We start from the raw sequence: 20,482 nt of genomic DNA on the forward strand, positions 1-20,482 counted from the left end.
CCCACCAGGTGACCAAGGGTCAGCCAGAGTCGCTCAGACTGACCTGCCTTGCACGGAGGTTGTTCTGAGGACAAAGTAGTGGGAGGGTATACCTGTGTGCCATCTTAAGCATCTTGAGCACGTTCAGTAAATAAGCAGAGTTACAGCCTGAAGCACCTTACCTCATGAATCCTGATGTTTCAGAGGTGGGCTTAATCAAGGATGCCTCTTTTGCAGGGTGGGGTTGGAAGGGAAACAGAAGCCTGACAGGGCAACCCCAATGGGACAGGCTATGCCTGGCTGGGCAGTGGGCCCGCTGGAGGCTGATGCCTGTTCAACACTCTCCCTTCCCCAGAAAAAAAACATTTGCATGTATTACCATAACTGACCACTAGGGGGAGTCCGAGACCATGCTATGAATACTTGTTAGTGGTGAATACCTAGCATCGTCTCTGATAATGCATGTGGAAACAATTTTTTTCTGTTTTGAGAGAGTTCACTATTTTCTTCAGTATCCATGGGGATATGAGGGTCCTACTGTATCCTTCTTTCTGGAGGACTGTTACTGCATTACTTTCTTTAATGTAAGATGTACTTTTCTATTTAAAGAAAAATGTCTTCTGACTGTTTCTGTAATATTTAGTTGCCTTGCAGTTCCCCAAATATCTTCCTTTCCCACCCATGAATGCATACAATGTATAATTTCACAAAACTCTTACGGGCAAGCTTATGCCACATGTGCTTAGCATTACAACAAAGTTGCTGTTTTTTCCATTTGAAAGGCCTTTTTTTGAGATCAGTATTTCAGCCCCTGCAGTGTGGATTGTTTCCAGATATTAAAAAGTGGGTGTGGCCAACAATTCCCCCTCCCACCTAAGATAAGCAAGGTTATTTTTTTATGATCTATTTTAAATCTGGGGGCATTTGGAGTCCCATGTTTCCGAATGGTTAGTAAAACAATTGTAGTTCTTAAAATAAAAATCTCAAAAACTGTTTGTCCAAATTTTCCCAGATTTTGCACAGAGCAAGAGCAGATTGTTTGCTACAACTGTGCCAGATTTCAAAGGGGGGAGGGGAGGGACTGCCAGCAATTCTAGAATTGCCCTGTAGAATGTTGGTTTGTTCTGCTGTGCAGTAGCATAGCTGCACTCTCCTTCAGCAATAATTTATATTTCTGAAAAGTGATCAAGTGCACTTCTAAAGAGAAATCAGATTTTCAATTTTTGGAAATCATGGAATACATTGACATGCAAATGTGCTATATATATATATATATCACATTTGCGTGTCAAAGTATTCCACAATTGTATTCCGTAATTTTATATACTGGTATGTTTTCAATTGTACCATTTTTAAGTATCCAAGAACCTTTATGACAGAATCTACTGTGTAAGACACCTAAATCTGTGCATCAAATGGGGGGAAAAACATGAGTACTCAGTGCTGAATTGAATTAGTGATAAGTGATGAGTTTCGTGTTTTGAAAATCCATATGCATGTCTTTGTGCATGCCTTTAATGAATGGGACTAAACTCTTCAGTAGAAGTTACTGTTATGTGTAATCTAGTTGCATTCTTGTAAGGAGAAATTTAACAGTATGTACAGTTACTGCAGTTTCTTAAAAATATACAGTATACAATGTATTCACCTGAATGACATGTATTCCTAAAGGCTTGTGACAGAGGTTAAGTGTCTCTCAAACTTTATTAAATTTAAACACAATGTTTTAGGTTACTAGATCTCCCCTCCTATCCTTAATGTTATTGGTCAGGCTTGCCAGGCTCATACATTCACTGCATTGCCACACATGCTGTGGTGTTCCTTGCACAGGCTTTACAGATTTCCTTTCTGTCATTTCAAGCAATCGTAGGTGGACCTTCAGCATTTAGAAACTTACACAGTCATATTCTGTCAGTGTTATTTTTATCTGCTGTCATTCCATTATCTAAATTATTCCATGTATAGGTCTGTGAGCAATACAGTGTGCAAAATTGCATCTACTTCACATTTGAGAAACTCTGCATTTGTTCAGTTTGAGGAAAACACTAAGCAGCATGCAATTATATATAATTGCATATACTGTGTATGTTTTGCCCTGAATGAGCATCACTTTTAATTTGGGCAGAATGCTTGTCTCCTTTTCTCTTCAATTGAGAAAGTAGTGTAGAAATCCACTGGAGCTGATGAGAAGCCTCCTCAAACAGCAGGTTCATGGACAGAGTGGAAGAACCACCAGTCTGGGCTTCAGTAACACTTTTTGTAGTTGATGCGCAAATATCTCTGATGTGGCTACATGTGCAATAACTGAATGTTAACAGATTGTTGCATGAGTGGTATATTTTCTTTGCAGTAGTTTTTGATTATTCAGATTAGCATTGACGTCTTTTCTGGTATCTGTACAACCATTTTGCTCGATCTTAGCATTATTGTTGTTGTTTAGTCTTTAAGTCGTGTCCGACTCTTCGTGACCCCATGGACCAGAGCACGCCAGGCCCTTCTGTCTTCCACTGCCTGCCAGAGCTGGGTCAAATTCATGTTGGTATTATAGCATTATAGACTCTTGAAAATAGATGGAAGTCATTATTTGTCATAGTTATATGAGTGCGACAATTGAGTTAACATAACCATCCAAGAATGCTCTTGCAATTCACATATTATATTTTTTTTCAGATTCCTCAGTTTCCTGTCATTCCTGCTGTTACTCCTCTGGCAGGACTTGACAGCCATCCTCCAAACCTGTCTGATATACCTGCTGCAAATGTGCCCCCTATTCCTGCTCCTTCTCAGTTTTTCCCTCCAGCTGTGATTTTACCAAGCCTCCCTGTGAACCCTGCTCTGCCACTGACATCAAATTCCCCTGCCCTACCCATGCAAACGGTCAACCTTCCTCATACTACTGTGGCTCCCTTGGTCTTGCCCTGCCAAACAATCGTGCCAAATATGCCGGCTGCTCCAATACCATTACTTGCGGTGGCTCCATCGGGAGTGCCAGCATTGCCAACACATCCTGCGGTAGCCCAGCTCTCCCAGCAGCAAATGTACCAGGCTACCCTCCAGCAGATAATTCAAAACGAAGTTCTCTCTTCTCCCCATCACACTCAGAACATGCAAGCAGTTTCACAACAGCAGCAGCAGCAGCAGCTGCCTCCACTTCCTCAGTCACTTCAGCCAAGCATAATTCATCCTTCAGAACAGACTATGTCTGCATCTGGGGCTGGTAATCAGGTAATCTGTTTGACATTGGACTTTTTTTGGTACTAGAGCATAGAGGAGTATTTCACCGGAAGATGAGTTCAGTAGATTGTTCCATTATAAAATCCAGGGGGACTACAAAAAAAAATCTAAATTTAGGGTCTTTGGAGGGGGGGTGGTTATTTAAAATACTATTGTCCCTGTGGAGGTCATATTAGGAAATGAAGAACTGGAGAATGATTTTGTTTCTAAAAACAAAAGAAAAAAAACTACCATACCATTGTGGAAATAAGATAATTATAGGTAAACGGGATTTTTAAAAAGAAGTGGCTGTTCAAAGTAGGAGCACATGTAAAAGGCCCCGACTGATAACTGCTGTCCAAGCGGCACAGCTTGGAAAAGTTACAGCTCCCAGAATCCTGCAGTCACTTGTCACGCTGTGAGATTCTTTCAGGAGAAGCCATTGTCAAAGTAAATAATGAGAGTATATGTAGACTAGTGGCTGCCGGTGACATCTTGTATGTAAAGTGAAGAAAACTTGTCATTATAATTAAATCATTTATAATTAATGCCTGTGCACATAATTGTCTTCTAGACTTCAATCCTCTCTATACACATTTAATCTGGGAGTAAACCTCATGTAAATCAGTGAGGCTTACATCTGAGCTGACATGCATAGGATTGTTATGTTCTGATGACTGCCTTAAAGGCAATTTTTTTGCTTTCTGTAAGAGGGTTTTTTAAAAAAAGAATAATTTCTGAAATAATATTTTGGGGATATTTAAATAATAAGTAATATATGTGTTGTGATAGTTGCAGATTTTTGCATGGGTGAAGCACAACATAGGATATTAAATACATTTTATTTTTGTAAGTGGGAAATATTAAGTGTCTCTAATTTTAACAACTTATAGTAATATATAAAATAAAATAATACCATAGATACATTAAATATGATTTGCATAGAAAGGAGTTTATAGCAAGTATGAAAGCTGCTTAGATATGTCTTTCTAAAAATTGATTTTTTTATAAGGAGCCATTTCATTTTATCATATTGTCCACCTTCTTAAAATTCATAACATTTCATCTCAGTCTGTCGTTCTGTATCTCCAACTTTACCGTATCTGAATTTCTGTCTTCAGCCATATATTTGGTACATAAATATTGTTTGTGAAGGATGGATGTCCATCTGAATCCCAGCCTTCCCTTCATTGAACCAATGGCGTTATTCCCATTGGCTTCCAAAGTAGTTGCCCCGGCCCTATAGCTTTCCAAAGCATGTCAGGCATCAGGTGCTGGTAAAGGTATCAGTTTTGTCTCAGAATCATGACTTGTTGCCAGAAGAGATCCCTGGTACATTCTAAGGTGTCTTGATTTGAAGACATTCAAGAATGTATATTAGCCTTCTGTGTCTTCCCAATGAAACATGGTTCAGAAAGGCATCCCAGGATGCCTCTGTTGCACTTATACTGGTGGTTGCTATTTTGAGATTTAAAAATAATCTTGGAAATTATTTTTGGCAGTTTATTACAATGTTGTAAAATGTTCCCCGTTCTTCCCCAGTATTTTTGCCAATAGTGAAACAGCTGTAGCATCAAAATTTGCTGCTGACACATTCCTTGCAAAGAAGTTGTACGTTTTGTTAGTTTCACAAAACTCTATTCTGGTATTAATGCTTGTTTAGTCCTGAAAACACAAATCAAAATTGATTAATATTGAAACTTTTTAAAAAAATGCAATGAATGCCAGGAATGCAGCCACCTCTCCTCCCAATTTTGGTGTTTTACCTGAATCAAAGCATGTACAGTCATACCCAGAGACATCAATTATATGGCATGCTAATAGTACTAAAAGTGATTCTCTTTGTCTTCTGTGCTTTTTCTTGTTGCTGCTGCCTCCTCTGTCTGTTTGTCTGTCTGTCTGTCTTCTGCATCCTACCCTTTCTTCAGTTTCCCCTTCAGGTAAAGCTTGATTCTGTAATTCTGGCTTTTTTGGACCAAGGAGAAAATTTGCATGGTGATGTGTATATGCTTTGTGTTCCTATGGAGAACATCTTTTTCATAAATCTATAACTGTAGAATATTTAATGTGGAATGCTACAAAAAAGAAGTTGCAACATGATCCTAAACCCTGCTCTCAGGGAGATTTCCCTTAATGTTGTGACTGTAACTGTGGAGGTTCACATATAATTTTCATGGCAAAGTGACTGGAGTCAATATCAAAAGCCCAAAAAGTCTTGTGTTTACAAATGTACTGTTCCACAGAGTTGGCAAAACTGTGCCTTCAAACTTTAATTATTTTATTTTTATTTCATCCTGCCCTGCAGATTATCAGATGTTCCACGGAGGGTCATCGTTATATGTTCCGCAGAGGATATTCATGTAGCAAATGGAATGGGTTCATATAAAATGAATATCATTTTATATACAAGCCCAAACCATAATGTGATTGTGTGAATATGTGAGACACACACAGAGACACACTTTTGTTGTGCTGATTGTGACAAAGCCAGTTTCATACTAAAAAGCCCTACATACAGTGTATTTGCGAAGGCTACATACAGTGTTCAAACATTTTTATTTATCAAATACTTCTTTCCAATTCACAGAAGTAATGAGTGATGTTCTGATGGTTTGAAATACAGCCATGTTTAGTTCTTTTAGACATCAAAGCTTCTCTACTATAATCTCCCTTATGTTGGTATAAATGGGTCCTCTATACTATCATGTTTAATGATATGAAAGATTTTACAAGAAGTGAGTCTATATTTAGGGTACTATGGGTCTTGGCTCATAGTTGATGAATTACACTTTTAACCACTGATGTGTAGGAAACAGCTATACAGATAGGATTGTTTACTCCACAGCACACCATAGCAATTTTCAGTGATATGAAAATGCTCAGACATTAGTAGCAAATGATTGCATATGAACAACTGGCCATAGTACAAATTCCCATATGGATTGCATTTCATATATCCATGCCATCATTGTTTGTGTGAATGGGCCTTCCTTCCTTCCTTCCTTCCTTCCTTCCTTCCTTCCTTCCTTCCTTCCTTCCTTCCTTCCTTCCTTCCTTCCTTCCAGGAACAGATAAATAATGGTTTCACTGCAATATAATGTGGAAGGGGGTGTTTATCAAATAAGATTTGTTTGTTTGTTTTCTTATTATGGGATTAGCTAAGTGAGTTATTAATAGTGTTCTAAATAGAAATATTCATAATAATCAGGGCAGCTTGTGAGGAGACTACCCTAAAGTTCTGACCAGGTCCCAAACTGCCTATGCTAATAACAGGCCTATGCTGTGTTAAAACAGATCATTGGACATCATTCTTATGCAGTGGATGTTGGGACACAGATCCCTGCCTTGCCTGTACAACCTTCTGCAGTCATGTCACCACCCCTGCAGTTGCAGCCTGAAGCATTGCCTCCTCCCATTGGTCCAGAAGGCCTGTCACAAAATATCCTTGCTACAGTTAGTGCAACAATGACTATAGATCACAGTCTGCCTCTCCAGTCTACTGGCTATCTGCAAACTCAACCAGATAATCACCAGCCTCTGGGCCAACTAGTTCAAACCTCATGCCCAGCTATTCCACTGGCTACAGAATCTTCTCAAGAGGTATTACTCTTCTTACTTCTGAATCCTTGATGTTTTAACTATGAGAAAAGTTCACTGATGTATTTAAAGAGGTATGTTCTGGATAGACTAGGACTTAACGTCTTGGTGGATTCAACTTCTGTGAATATTTTATGAACCTTATATGTTGTTATCCCATAAGCATTCAATATAGTTCCTCTGGAATCATTCAACATTTTCAGTATTCATCTATGTGGATATATTTTCCCCCGAAAGCTTTCTGAGTGGTTCCTGTTCTTAGCTTAGCTTCTTCATTCAGGTCCCCATAATATATTATCAAAATAATTTATTATGTGCTTTATTTTCTGAACTTATATCCTTCCTTTCTCCCAATGAAAGGATTCAACGCGGCATACAACAGCTGAAAAAGTATGCATATATTTTAAATCACAATCAATTGATGTATTAATATTAAAATAGAATTACAGCTCTAACAATGCTATAAACACCACAAGTTTAAAACAAATTAAAGTTTGTTTTAATTTAAAGAGTGCTTGTAGCGCTATGGGGCGGTATATAAGTCCAATAAATAAATAAAATAAATAAATTTAAAACACATGATAAAAACAGATATGCTGTGTTCTGCATTAATAATTCAAAATTGTGTCAGGAATTCATCAAAACGTTTAAACAAAAAAGTGTTCATCTTTTGGCAAAAGGACGGTAAGGAGGGGAGCAATTTAACCTTATGTAGGAGGGGGTTCCATAGAATGAGAGTAAAAGCGTGCTGCTTATATACCACCCTGTAGCACTTCAAGCACTCTCTGGGCGGTTTACAAGTTAATTATGCAGGCTACATAGGACGAATATTGTCAATGGCCATTTTCCCATTCCAGTGATCAACCAGGGCTTCAACAGGATCACCTTTCAGGCTGATAGGAAACTCCCCATGATCCACCAGGAAAGTATTTGGATCCATCAACCCCCAAAGGCAGACCATCTTGATAGGAACCCCACACACACACACCTGTCCCTACAGAGCCTATGAGTTCCAGGGAGTCTAAACTCCACCAAGTAGTGCTCTTTCCATGAACACAGAACTGTAGAGATCCTATCCACACCCAGATCACTCATCTTGCCCAACACAGAAAACTAGGTCCAGCTTTGATAACTGGGGCCAGTTATCGCTTGAATCAGGCCCATGGTTGTAACAGAGGACATGGTCCTGAGCTGCTCCTGATAAACTGGCCTCAGCAGGGATGCTGGAGTCCCCCAGCACAACAAGCTGATTGGATTCCAGTATCACCTCCAAAATCAGCTTGGCTAGCTCTGGAAGGGAAACTTGTGTAACAGGGTGGGCAGTACACCAACAGAATCCGTGTTGTGTCCCAGGCTACAAGAATTCACATGCAGACCCAGGAAAATGTGGGAGAGGTGAAGAGAATGGGATCAGGATAGGCCACTGCAATTCTGTGCCCCCCTCACCTCTCAAGTTCTAGCCTACTGCTGAAGTTGGGTAATAATAACCAAACACCTATGTTTTAGAGTCTGAGCTTTTGTAAGTCTTTGGTTAGAATCCACCACTGTTGCCAGCTTATTGTTTTGGTACTTCTCAATTAGAAGTGTGGGTTCAGAGTCATCACGTCTGTTGTTAGCTTGTTCAAAGAAAGTCTGCTCAGAATAAAAGTTTGCACTTCTGGTGCAAATATACCCATCTTAATTCTCAACCACTGAAATCGGTGGGAATTTCCCATGCTCTAACATAGTTGTGCAGATGGAATAGATTGGGTTAACAACCGTAAATACTTACTTACTCTGTGTGCACATGGAATGTGCAAAAGATTGTGTTACGTTGGTGTAGAAATGCCAGCTTTGCACCATAATTTTCCACTGTAATGCTGCTGAAATAATTATTCCCTTTTTACATTTAGGAACATGCAGCGCTGGAGAAGCAGCCGTCACTATCACAGAGCTGTGAAAGGTATATTTACTAATATGTTCATGAAGCACAGGGGATCTGGAGCACTTTTTGAGGGGTGCTTTCAACTCATGTGGAATAGCATTTTCCCCCCTCTGTTTAGCATCTCTGTGTCTCTTTGTCATGTGGATCATCTTTTATATATTGAAAGTGTAATGCAGAATACACTCCCTTACCCTGCAGTAATAATTGGTAAATTAGATACTTTGTCTTCCATTATTCATCTTCTCATCATTTTAAAGCAGTGCTCCAGTGCCCCCAAATCTCCTGTTACCTTTTGCTGATGTAGCCACCAGTTTTCCCTTTAATGTGTAGTAGAGCATGGAAGTATTATGTTACTGGTGCAGAGTCTGTGAAGAACAGAGAGGTAAAGAATTAATTAGGCATGATTAGGTACACTACATGTATGTAGAAAAACTTGCAGAATTTTTTTCCTGTGGAATTTATTGTACTTCAGTTGAAAACAGAGACTATTCTCTTCTGTTTTGAGTATTTTCTGTGATCTTCAAACATTGATGATCCTGAAACTTTTTCCAAGGAAGCAGCCATGTTAGTTTGTTGCAACAAAACAACAAACAGTAACCTATTATCTTAAAGACTAATAGGTTTGATTTGGCGTGGATTGGACCACCAGGAATTCTATATTAAGCCCCAGGGCTTGAGGTATATAGTTGGTATATAAACTGCAGTAAGTCACTGGACATAAGATTATTAGAAGAAATTTGAGAAGTGCCGTGCACTTCTGAATACACCACAGAGAGCACCATCGGGATGGCTGACAATCAAGTGAAAGAGCCGAGATGCAGCCCAAAGGATGCTCTGTCCATGTGGAGTAAGTTGGTGAAGATAGTACTTCTCACTATTTTTGGAATAAATGAAAATAAAAGCTACATTTAGATAGTGATATTGTATAGGTGTATTGCTAAACACAACAGGTAAAATCAACTATTTTAAATGATAGGTCACGGAGATGGCTCTGCTAGTGACCGAATGGCTGAAATCCTATTGCTCAGTTACACAGATGGCAGAAGTTCTAAATGTGAATTGCCATAAGTTAAGAAATCTCTGTAAGCATTAATTGTTGCATCCCCACATGCACAACTCAGTATGCAACAGATTACAGAATGTCTATGGAGATTTCCACAAGTTACGCAGTTTACATACCTGTGCAACAGAAGTTCAGCTACTGCTGAGCAAAGTAATATTTTGATCTCATGCTGTAATCTTAGCCTTCTTTACATAGTGCTCTCCAGATGTGTTGGAATGATTCTTCCAGCAATTGCAGCCAGCATGGCCTTGCAGTATAATAAATCTGGAGGGTACAAAGGTGGGCAGAGGATAGTCTAGTGAGTTTCAGCTGGTTTTGATAGAATGCTTTCAAAAAGGTTGTGCATTCATGCTGTTTTGTCTTCTTATGCCTTCTCCATCCTTATGGCAAAGCTATATGAGTACTGATGTTGCTTCTGGTAAAGAAATGAGCGACAGCTTTGAAGGAACAAGTGGAAGTGGAAAACAAGAAGGAAAATCTTCGAAGAAACATAAAAAATCAACACGTGCTCGTTCTCGTCAGGAAAAATCCAACAGGCCCAAACTGACAATTCTAAATGTATGTCATCTTTGTTAGTAGGTTTCATTTGTTCAAGCTTTACTTAATATATTCGACAGAGTTTGTAATAATGCTTTATTATTTTAATAGGTATGTAACACCGGGGATAAGATGGTGGAATGTCAGCTGGAAACACATAATCACAAAATGGTTACATTTAAGTTTGATTTAGATGGTGATGCTCCAGAAGAAATTGCTACTTACATGGTAAGATTTTCCTTCACTTGGAACATTTGGAATATTAGTAAAATATAACTTTTGTTTATTAAATGGGTTCCGCAGCCATCCCTGCACAGCTAGAAAAAAATGTTTCTACCTATCATTAGTAGTGAGATGTTTGGTGCTAGTGAATTTTACTTTCTGAGTCTACTTCTAATCTGTGTACATGGTAAGAATGCTAGAGGTGAGATGTTCCCTCCTATTCCTATGTGTCAGCCATTAATGCTGTCTCTGCTCTGTGTCTTTGGGCAGCAATTTCAGTCTTTATACTTATACCAGTGGAATAGCTTCGGCCTGTTCAGGGAGCAGGTGTGCTGTATCAGTTATCAGTGTGCAGTGCTGACCTTTAATACTTCCCAGTAAGAAGTTATTGCTGTGTATCTGTGGTTCCAGAAAGTCATGACATAACTATAGGTGTGATCATACATATACTCCCAGAAGTGAACCCTACTGAATGTCAATACACTTCTGAGAAGGCTTGTGTTGGTGTGTACTATGATAATGCTGTTGAGTGGGTTCGGAAAAGTTAAACCTATCCTCAGTTGTTCTGATAGTAGGCTGTTGTAAAATCAGAGCAAACTCAAAGTTCACAGTAATCCATGAGCTAGCTAGTCTTTATACCTTTCGCCTATTTGCCAAAAAAACCCTCCATGCAGTGAAACATTAATTTGCTGTATAATCAAGATACATCGGTTACACAATAACAATGAATAATGTCTGCGGTATTTTTCAACAATATTTTACAGGCAAAGATTACTTAATTTCAAGACTAAATCCTAAACTACAGCACGTGGAAGTTTGTTTGTGTAGTTGTAAAACTTCTTTATACTGCATCATATTTTTAAAAGGGGATAAATGATCGTTGCTGTTATGTGAAGTCAAGGAGAATATACGGGCTAAGGACTAGTAATAGAATAGTTCCTAAAGAATATTTCTGTGCATTCAAACAGGTAGAAAATGAATTTATATTGCCTACTGAGAAAGAGATATTTATTGAACAACTGAAGGAAATTATTGATAAAGCAGAAGATATGCTTAGTGAAGATACAGAAGGGGAACGAAGTTCTGATCAGGGTGCAAGCCCTCAGCAAGATACTTACCAGATGGATATGAATGAGGTATTATTTTTAAGAAATCCATGTTATGATTTTTTTAAAAAAATATGTATTATCTTTAATAGCTTACTTAGCCAACACTAAAATTTAATTGTGCTCCCATTCTAATAACTTTTTCATTTTAAATAGGAGCATCGCCACTCCCAGGCAAGAATGCCAGTATACCAACAGAATGGTAACATTTTTTTATGAATTATATATGTGTATTTATGTATTATTTCAAATTTCATAGATATTAATAAGTAACCCACCAATATTTATTTATTTATTTATTGCATTTATATGCCGCCCATCTAGACATAGTCTACTCTGGGCGGCTCACAAATAGAAGCCCAAATAGCATAGGCTTGATGAGTATCACAAGATCAACAGTATTTTGACTAACAAGAGTCTAAGATGTTACAATAGGGGCAATAAAGATGACTGGCTGCTCTTAACATTTTAGATAATTTCAAACGGTTCATCCTGAGACTCCTTTATTTTGGAAAGTGAGTTATTATTACCTTCATAAAGGCATATTCCAGCTGATACTTTGAGTCTTAAAAATGCCTGTTTGTATACAAGCATGTGCACACATTTCACAGAAACAATATGAATGGCCTTTTTTTATTTTCATTACTTTTTGCAGAAAATGAAATGTGAAATATGTCTACAATAAGCCTTTGTGTAGCATATTTTTAAATCCCCGAACCTTACAGCCATACAAAGATTTGATTTCAAGTTTGTTTGTTTTATTCCTTAAAACAATGATTCTGTCTCAGAATTACATATAGGTCAGTATCCTGTTGTGTAGCTTTGTCTGTGTAATGGGACAGATATCACCAGCTATGGCAGATTGCCACTAAATAACAAATTCCTTCTTTTTTTTTTCAACTGGAAGATGTACATGACCTTTCATCATGGCACACAAGTCATGCTCACCATGAATTTTTTTAAAGGAAGCTTTTAAGTTAGTGCCAATGTGCCAGTGACATAAATCTTGTTGTGAAGGTAGAGCTATGCAGCTGGACACTGGCAACAATATAATCTCCTTTGGCATGTAGAAGTATTTGCATATAATTGTACTTCTGACCAAACATGAAACAGATATTTGTCTATGCTGATTTCTTTCTCCTTCTTAGGCTCCGCCCATTTTGCTTTTTTGCTTATCTATCCCTTACTCTTCAGACTTGCAATGGATTAAATCTATCATTATTCCCACCTAGAGTAGTCCCTCTGGCTCTCACTTAATTGAATGAAACCAATGGCACTTAATTTAGTTGTGACTAGTAAGTGCTGTTCATTTCAGTGTTGTCAACAGTAGTATCCCACTCAAAACAGGAAAAAATATATTCAGAACCTTTTAAAATATTTATAGACAATTATTTTAAATCCCATGTAGGATTGGGCGGCAATTTTAATAGTAGTCATTGTTTTCAGTTCTCAAACATTCCCCCATATGGAGGCATAATGTTTCAATATAGTTCTGCATGACAATTTGTACTGTTGCTGATTTTGAGGGTGATGATGATGCAGTAAATGCTAGTCCAAATTGATTAATAGCAGCTTCTTGGCAGTTGTTATATACCACCTTTGAACATTTTAATCCTTTTCTGGTCAGTTTTGCATACAGGGAAACGCTGGTTTATCATTTGTCCTGTTGTGGAAAATCCAGTTGCCGAAACCCCAGACCTCTCTTCCTCTGTTCCTCAAAGTACGAAACAGCCTGAACCTGCAGGTATGTGTAAACTTTAGAGATTTGACTTTGAAAACTTGCTTTCAAACTGTTGTAAGAATGAGAAAATATCAGATGAAAAGGAAAAGATACATTGGGAAGAGTTAGTTTTTCTTTTCTCTTTCCCCTTGCTTTGCCCCTGCTACCTGACAGGGCACCACCAAAAATACAGCCAAAAGAAAAGGGAGAATCCAACAAAAAAAAGTCCTGTATATTTCAAGAAGCAATTACCTTCCCAGGATATTGGAATCATTCATTACCCAGAAGGATTGAAAGAGTTAAGGGCAAGCAGTACCTTTGTGTGAACTACTGAAAGTCACATGGATTTCAAAACCTTGCTGCAAGAAGTACACATATATGGAATTTTAGCTTGATCCTATCTTGTGTCACTTGTTAAGCAGCAGTTCAAGATGCTATGACATAAATGAATTTTAAAGACCCATGTAACATCAAACACCTTCTTATCAATCTCAGTTTTCCAGCTGTCTAAATCAGAGCAGTGTGTGATTGCTACCAATAGCCAATAAAGTACAACATACTTTGCATTAGGAAAATTAGTAGGTAGAATTGTAACAGCCGCTGAACATTTGTCTTTAAAAATATGTAGAGCCAACCATGAGCACTTTGTTTATTTGGTGAATATTATCCCAATCATTTTTAAAAAACAGTCTTAGATGAGGGGAGGGCTTCATTCACTTAGTGTGTTTTATAATGTTTTTTCTGATGAGATAACTTCTGCCCCACAGTGGTATTTATGTTTCATATGTTTGCCTCATCTTAAAAAAAAAAAAGAAAAGAAAAATGTTGCTCTATATGGTTGCTCTTCACATCACGCACATGGCAGAGGAATGTTCTAACTGAGTGTTCTGACAGGATCTCCTCAGTTGTGCACAGCTAAGCACTGCCTCCTTTTCCTCACTTCCATTTTGATCACTGCATAGGCAGTCTTGTGGCACTTGCTCTTGGCCAAAGTGGACTTTGAATGTTATTTTAACATTTTCTTTGTTCCTTTATTCACTTCCATAGCAATTTTTATATTGTTCTGTCTACTTCATTTCAATCCATTTTATTTCAAACAGTGTTTTTCTGTGTTGATGCCAGCTAAAAAAACACAAGCTTAAAGGCCATGATGAATCTGAACTTGAAATGAAAAAAATGTAAGGGCTTGTCTACACAGGCTTTTCTGGAGTGGTCCAGTGTGGGTTAAATGAAAAAGTTGCTAGGCATTGGGTAGAGGTGTAATGTGCTATTTAGTGCAATCCTCACATCAAAATGGCATACCAACACTCATGTGATCCTGTTTGGCGTGACTCGTTCCAGTGGGATTGTCTGATGTTACAAAGTGCCATAAGAGCCACTTCAGAATATTGACAAATTAAACACTTCCTTTGCTCCTCAGTGGAGGGGCAGAGAAAGTAAAAAAAAAACCCTAGATTCTATTAGTGCAGTGTAGAAGTGCTGCATCACTTATAATATATTTTTTAAAAATCTTTTGTTTGTCTTTTCTTAAAGGGTCGGTCAAGAAACCACCCGCAGCTAAATCCACTGGTAACTGATGACCCTGCCCACACAAAAAAAGTAGAAGCTCCTGTCAGAGGTTTAGAAATGTGTGGGTAGGAATGCTTTGGGGTTTAATTTGGTTCACTCCAATGATTATATTATGTGATCGCTGGAAAAAGGAGCAAACCAACCCATTTCTGCAGTGTACCGAACAGCAGACTAATTGTCCATCTGATTGTACCCTAAGCTAGCCTCTTCACCTAGAGGTCCATCAGTTTCAGCAATGCAACTACATGATTTGCAGATCTAGAAGAATATACCTTGAATACTGCTGCTCCAGTCTCCCACTGCAACCCTTGATAAAGGGTAAAAGGTTCTGTCAAACTGATCATGTAACAGGTTCTATATAGAATGGGGAAATCTGTGAGAAACCTTTAGATACCATTACACCCGGATCAGAGGGCTCAATTATCTTGATACCCTGAAGAGTTTTTGACACATTTGCAATTCTGAGACTGTTGTCCCCTTAGGCAAGATGACTAGTTTTCCACTTTCTCTTATCAGGAATGTCCAGAATCATCTCTTCATTGAAGTTGGATTAGAGGCCTATTCCATCTCCTTCACATTACAAATCTGGTCTTTCCTTCCAACATTCCCTTCTTCCTGTTTTGTAGAGTCCCAGCAGAAAAAAGGGTTGTAAATGTGACAGTATGGATAGATGCCTGTATTCTTTGGTAGTTCTTGCAAATAAATACATATCTCTAAAAGCAAGGCCAGTTATCAGTTCTTCTTTTGAACAGAAGACAGCACACATGGCTTCCTTTTGGCACATTTCTCCACTGAGTCTCAAATGAAAATTGGACCTAGTCTTTCTGGTGAATTGGACCTAGTCTTTTTGGTGAAGCTCTAAACAGAATACAGAAACTCAGGGACGGGTCCCAAAAAATGTGGATGAACCACAAGTTTGCCACCTCCTATTTCAAATTCTAATCATGGGCTTGTTGAAGCGCAGATCTTCACTTGCATAGTGTTCTTGGTTGTGTTCTCTAAGCCTAAGGAAAGTCTAGGCCCAAAAACTACAGTCTCAGTGTTGACAACAGTCTCATTTTGAGAAATAAGTGTTTGGCTACTTAATGTGCTCCCCGAAATGCCACTGTTGCTTGCTCCCATCAAGGGTGATCATAGGCTTTAGCTGTACATGTAGGACTTAATAACAATGGGTACGAAAAATAATTGATCATTGCTGTGCCATCACAAATCCCACTGGAACCACCTGCATCGCTTCACTGAGCATAGAACTTATCTAAGAGGTCTCCAGCCCCCCCGCCCCCCCACACCCAAAAGCAAACAGAAGGTCCAGCAGCTACATTACAAATGTGTGTTTTTCTCAATATTTTACAGTTCCAACACAATGAAAGAAGGTAGCTGTTTTTATGCAATAAGGCTCTCAGTTTATTTATCCATATCACCAGGGGTGACACTCAGATATATTATTCCTCTATTTGCAGCAAGTGAATTATTTCACTTCCATTAATCTGTGCGATACTTATTTTCATGAAGCTGTCTGCCCACATTATTCTTGTTACCTTTCATCTGCTACTGTGATCTCTATTACTTCTGAGTCTTGCCATTTGACTTGAATACAATTTTTCCCCGCCCCCCATTTTCACAAATGTTTTGGTGATTTTCATTGCCTTTCTTTATAGAGCAGCCATTTGATACTTGCTCTTGACATCATATTCTCTTGCAAGATGCTTGATGCCCCGAGTTTAGAGACACCCAAACTGACTCCATCTCAGTTCATTGCACTGGCACAGAACTTGATTCCTAATTGATTCTACTGCCATCTAGAGTCAACACTCTTAGCTCTCTAATAGTCATATTGTCTTCATCAAAAACATCTCAAGTTGCCCTTCTCCAGCTATAGACTCCATCACAACCTACTTGCCTGCTGTTGTCCTCTCCAGGCTTCTTGGTATCTTTAACATCAGAAGAGAACATCAATCTCTGCTAGTCTCATCCAGCAAATCATATAAGATGATGATTGCTCTGGTGGGTGAATCCAATATAAAGGCAGGCCATTCTCATATAGGATGTTGAGCACCATGTGACACTCTTGTCAGTTTGATCCTCTGCAGAGTGAGATCTCCATATCAACACTCTGGAATTGTTAATAGTTTCAAGGGTTCTCAGAAAATTTGAACATGTAATAGTAGTCACTGCATCTGAATTATCACAGTCCATATGACAGTGATTTATTGCTCAATTAAGAAAGGAGGGACCAGCAGGAGATGGAGCTTGACTGCAGTGAAGCCAGCAGCTCCCGGCTAACAGCTCTCGGAAAAAGCTGGAACCACCCAGCTCTAGAAAGGGGGGGACAGAAGGGGAAGCCAGGAGAGGTCACCCCCAAGCAGATGGTGAGCCCAGAAGGTAGAAGATTTGGCAGGAAGCGGGTCTTTCTTCCCTCTGAAAATTCACCCAAGCACGGACCGGAGACGGGAGGCCATCTTATGGCAGAAAGCTGTGGGAAAACTCCACCACCAATTCCTGAAGAAGGAGAACAAAAATATGGCTGAAAATACACAATAACAAAGTAAGTCTTTATGAATAACCTCATTAAGATGTTAAAGAAACTGAAGTGAAAATACCTGACCGAAAGGAGAGAGGAAGCGGCGAGACGGCATGCCAGCCTGTTTTGTTTTGTTTTTTCTCCAAAGCGAACTGACTTTTAAACACCAAGTTTACAACTAGCAGACTGGCTCAAGGTCAATGAAATAAGACAGCGAGACGGAAAAAGTTAGTGTTTCTGGGGAAAAATCCCAGTGGAAATATTACTCAACAATCTTTAAGGAATTGAAATCTTGTTAATGCTGTACAGTCTGGATTCTTCTTACTAGTTTGAATGGGTCTTTGAAAATAAAAGCTTGTCTTGGGAGCAGGAGGCATAAGCTTGTGGGAAGAAAAAACAGGCGATGAATTATCAGTGTGGCGACATAGATTGAAGAACTGGAGAAGCCCTCTAGGAGCAACCGACAGTGAATCATCAGCTCGTGAGCGAGAGGAATTTAACAAAATAGACTGAGGACTTAAAAAAAAAATCAGGGCCGGAGTTACTGAAGGACTATAATGATTTTTTTTGGGGGTGGGGAGATACTGGTTCCCTGTGTCTGCTGTGTTCGGACTATTTGAATTTGCTGTGGATTTTGATAATATTGCTATAATATCTGGATAAGAATACTATTTGGACAATAACTGGACAAGGAGGGGAGGACATTTCTGGGGGGTTTGGTTTGTTGATAAAATAGTGGAATAAAAAAAATAATAATATTATTTACACAAACTATATATACTGGAGAGATGGAAATGACCTCCGAAAGGTTGGAATTTTGCCAGATAATGAATGGCTGGTTACTATGCAAATAACAATAATAACAAGATTCCAGCAGGTAAATGAGCACATTAATCAGGTGGAAGGTCTTATCAAAGGGAAATCAGCAAAGGTAAAACAACAGTTGAATGAAACGGCCCTAACACCAATACAATTTACACCAAGCGCTATGCCAGGTACTATAGATGAGAGTAAGAGTTACTCTGTGAGCTACTCAGCTGTAATAGCCAGAAAAGGTGATGTTAAAAATCAGACTACTGTCCTGCACTCAATTTTATTTTCCCAAAACAGGAAGAAAATAGAGTTACAGAAACAAGAGAAGGGCACTGAGAAAATATGGGAAGTGCTAGAAATGGAGGTTTTTCCAGGCAAGCTGATTGCACGTATAAGACAGAAGGAAATTGAAAGAGGGGATGTATTTTATAATTGGTCTCGATTTCCTGATAGAGTTGGCATAACTTAGATTTAAATTTAAACATGAATGTAAGATGATATTTAGAGGATAACCAAATAGAGTGTGTGTGTGTGTGTGTGTGTGTGTGTGTGTGTGTGTGTGTGCGTGCGTGCGTGCGTGTGTGCGTGTGTGTGTGTAAAAAGAATATAAAGAATATAAAGTTGTTTTTTTGGCAATGAAAAATGAATAGACCTGATGCATGTATACTTAATATGAATAGATTGGATGATTGTATACTCTGTGTTCTCCTATCTTCAAAACCTCTTTTCCCATCCCTTACGCTTCCTTTTACCTTTTGCATTCCCTACCCTATTCCCAGTAGTTTAAAAAATAAAATAAAAAATTTAAAAAAAAAGAAAGAAAGGAGGGACCAGCTCACATTGTTGTCTTTTGGTTGTATTTTAACTGTTTTTGACTATTGGAATGCACTCTGATATAGAGTGCAATATGAATAAATATTATTATTATATTATTATTTTGAATTCAGTGTCTAAGTGGTGCATTCTCTTTTGGGACCACATTGTTTTGGTTCTCATTGCTGGAGATCAAGATTTTGTTATTACTTGCCACCAAGTTGCTTTCAACTTAGGAATCAGTGCTCCCCTCCCCAACGCCTATCCTAAAATATGCTTTCCTATTCAGGTAGACGTGTGTGTGTTTAGTCGTTTAGTCGTGTCCGACTCTTCGTGACCCCATGGACCAGAGCACGCCAGGCCCTCCTGTCTTCTACTGCCTCCCGGAGTTGTGTCAGGTTCATGTTGGTTGCTTCGCAGACACTGTCCAGCCATCTCATCCTCGGTCGTCCCCTTCGCCTCTTGCCATCACACTTTCCCAACATCAGGGTCTTTTCCAGGGAGTCTTTTCTTCTCATTAGATGGCCAAAGTACTGGAGCCTCAGCTTCAGGATCTGTCCTTCCAGTGAGCACTCAGGGTTGATTTCCTTTAGAACTGATAGGTTTGTTCTCCTTGCAGTCCAGGGGATTCTCAAGAGCCTCCTCCAGGACCACAATTCAAAGGCATCAATTCTTCGGCGGTCTGCTTTCTTTATGGTCCAGCTCTCACTTCCATACATCACGACAGGAAAAACCATAGCTTTGACTATTCGGACTTTTGTTGGCAAGGTGATGTCTCTGCTTTTCAAGATGCTGTCCAGATTTGTCATCGCTTTCCTCCCAAGAAGAAGGCGCCTTTTAATTTCAGGGCTGCTGTCTCCATCTGCAGTGATCATGGAGCCCAGGAAGATAAAATTTGACACTGCCTCCATATCTTCCCCTTCTATTTCCCAGGAGGTGATGGGACCAGTGGCCATGATCTTAGTTTTTTTGATGTTGAGTTTCAGACCGTTTTTTGCACTCTCCTCTTTCACTCTCATTACAAGGTTCTTTAATTCCTCCTCACTTTCTGCCATCAGAGTGGTATCATCTGCATATCGGAGGTTGTTGATATTTCTTCCGGCAATCTTAATTCCGGCTTGGGTTTCTTCCAGTCCAGCCTTCCGCATGATGTATTCTGCATATAAGTTAAATAAGCTGGGGGACAATATACAGCCTTGCCGTACTCCTTTCCCAATTTTGAACCACTCAGTTGTTCCATGCCCAGTTCTAACTGTTGCTTCCTGTCCCACATATAGGTTTCTCAGGAGACAGATAAAGTGGTCAGGCACTCCCATTTCTTTAAGAACTTGCCATAGTTTGCTGTGGTCCACACAGTCAAAGGCTTTCGCATAGTCAATGAAGCAGAAGTAGATATTTTTCTGGA

At 39.0% G+C, this 20,482-nt stretch overlaps 1 protein-coding gene across 14 annotated transcripts in view; it reads left to right on the top strand.

Moving 5' to 3' along the window:
• Nucleotides 1-20,482, top strand: part of WNK2 (WNK lysine deficient protein kinase 2) — a 168,758-nt gene that overhangs the window by 88,751 nt on the left and 59,525 nt on the right. For 12 of the 14 annotated variants that reach the window (XR_013541698.1, XR_013541699.1, XM_078385345.1 and 9 more), the window contains exons 12-19: nucleotides 2,650-3,204; nucleotides 6,487-6,792; nucleotides 8,682-8,731; nucleotides 10,169-10,334; nucleotides 10,425-10,541; nucleotides 11,504-11,671; nucleotides 11,798-11,843; nucleotides 13,269-13,385. Coding sequence is in view for 12 of the 14 variants with exons in the window: in XM_078385345.1 (XP_078241471.1) it covers nucleotides 2,650-3,204; nucleotides 6,487-6,792; nucleotides 8,682-8,731; nucleotides 10,169-10,334; nucleotides 10,425-10,541; nucleotides 11,504-11,671; nucleotides 11,798-11,843; nucleotides 13,269-13,385 (1,525 nt within the window). In the remaining 2 variants the exon portion in view is untranslated. The remainder of the gene's footprint in view (nucleotides 1-2,649; nucleotides 3,205-6,486; nucleotides 6,793-8,681; nucleotides 8,732-10,168; nucleotides 10,335-10,424; nucleotides 10,542-11,503; nucleotides 11,672-11,797; nucleotides 11,844-13,268; nucleotides 13,386-20,482) is intronic. The other 2 variants (XM_078385352.1, XM_078385353.1) reach the window with 1 other exon arrangement.

Source organism: Pogona vitticeps, chromosome 2 (genome assembly GCF_051106095.1).
Source record: "Pogona vitticeps strain Pit_001003342236 chromosome 2, PviZW2.1, whole genome shotgun sequence".
NCBI classification, from domain to species: domain Eukaryota; kingdom Metazoa; phylum Chordata; class Lepidosauria; order Squamata; family Agamidae; genus Pogona; species Pogona vitticeps.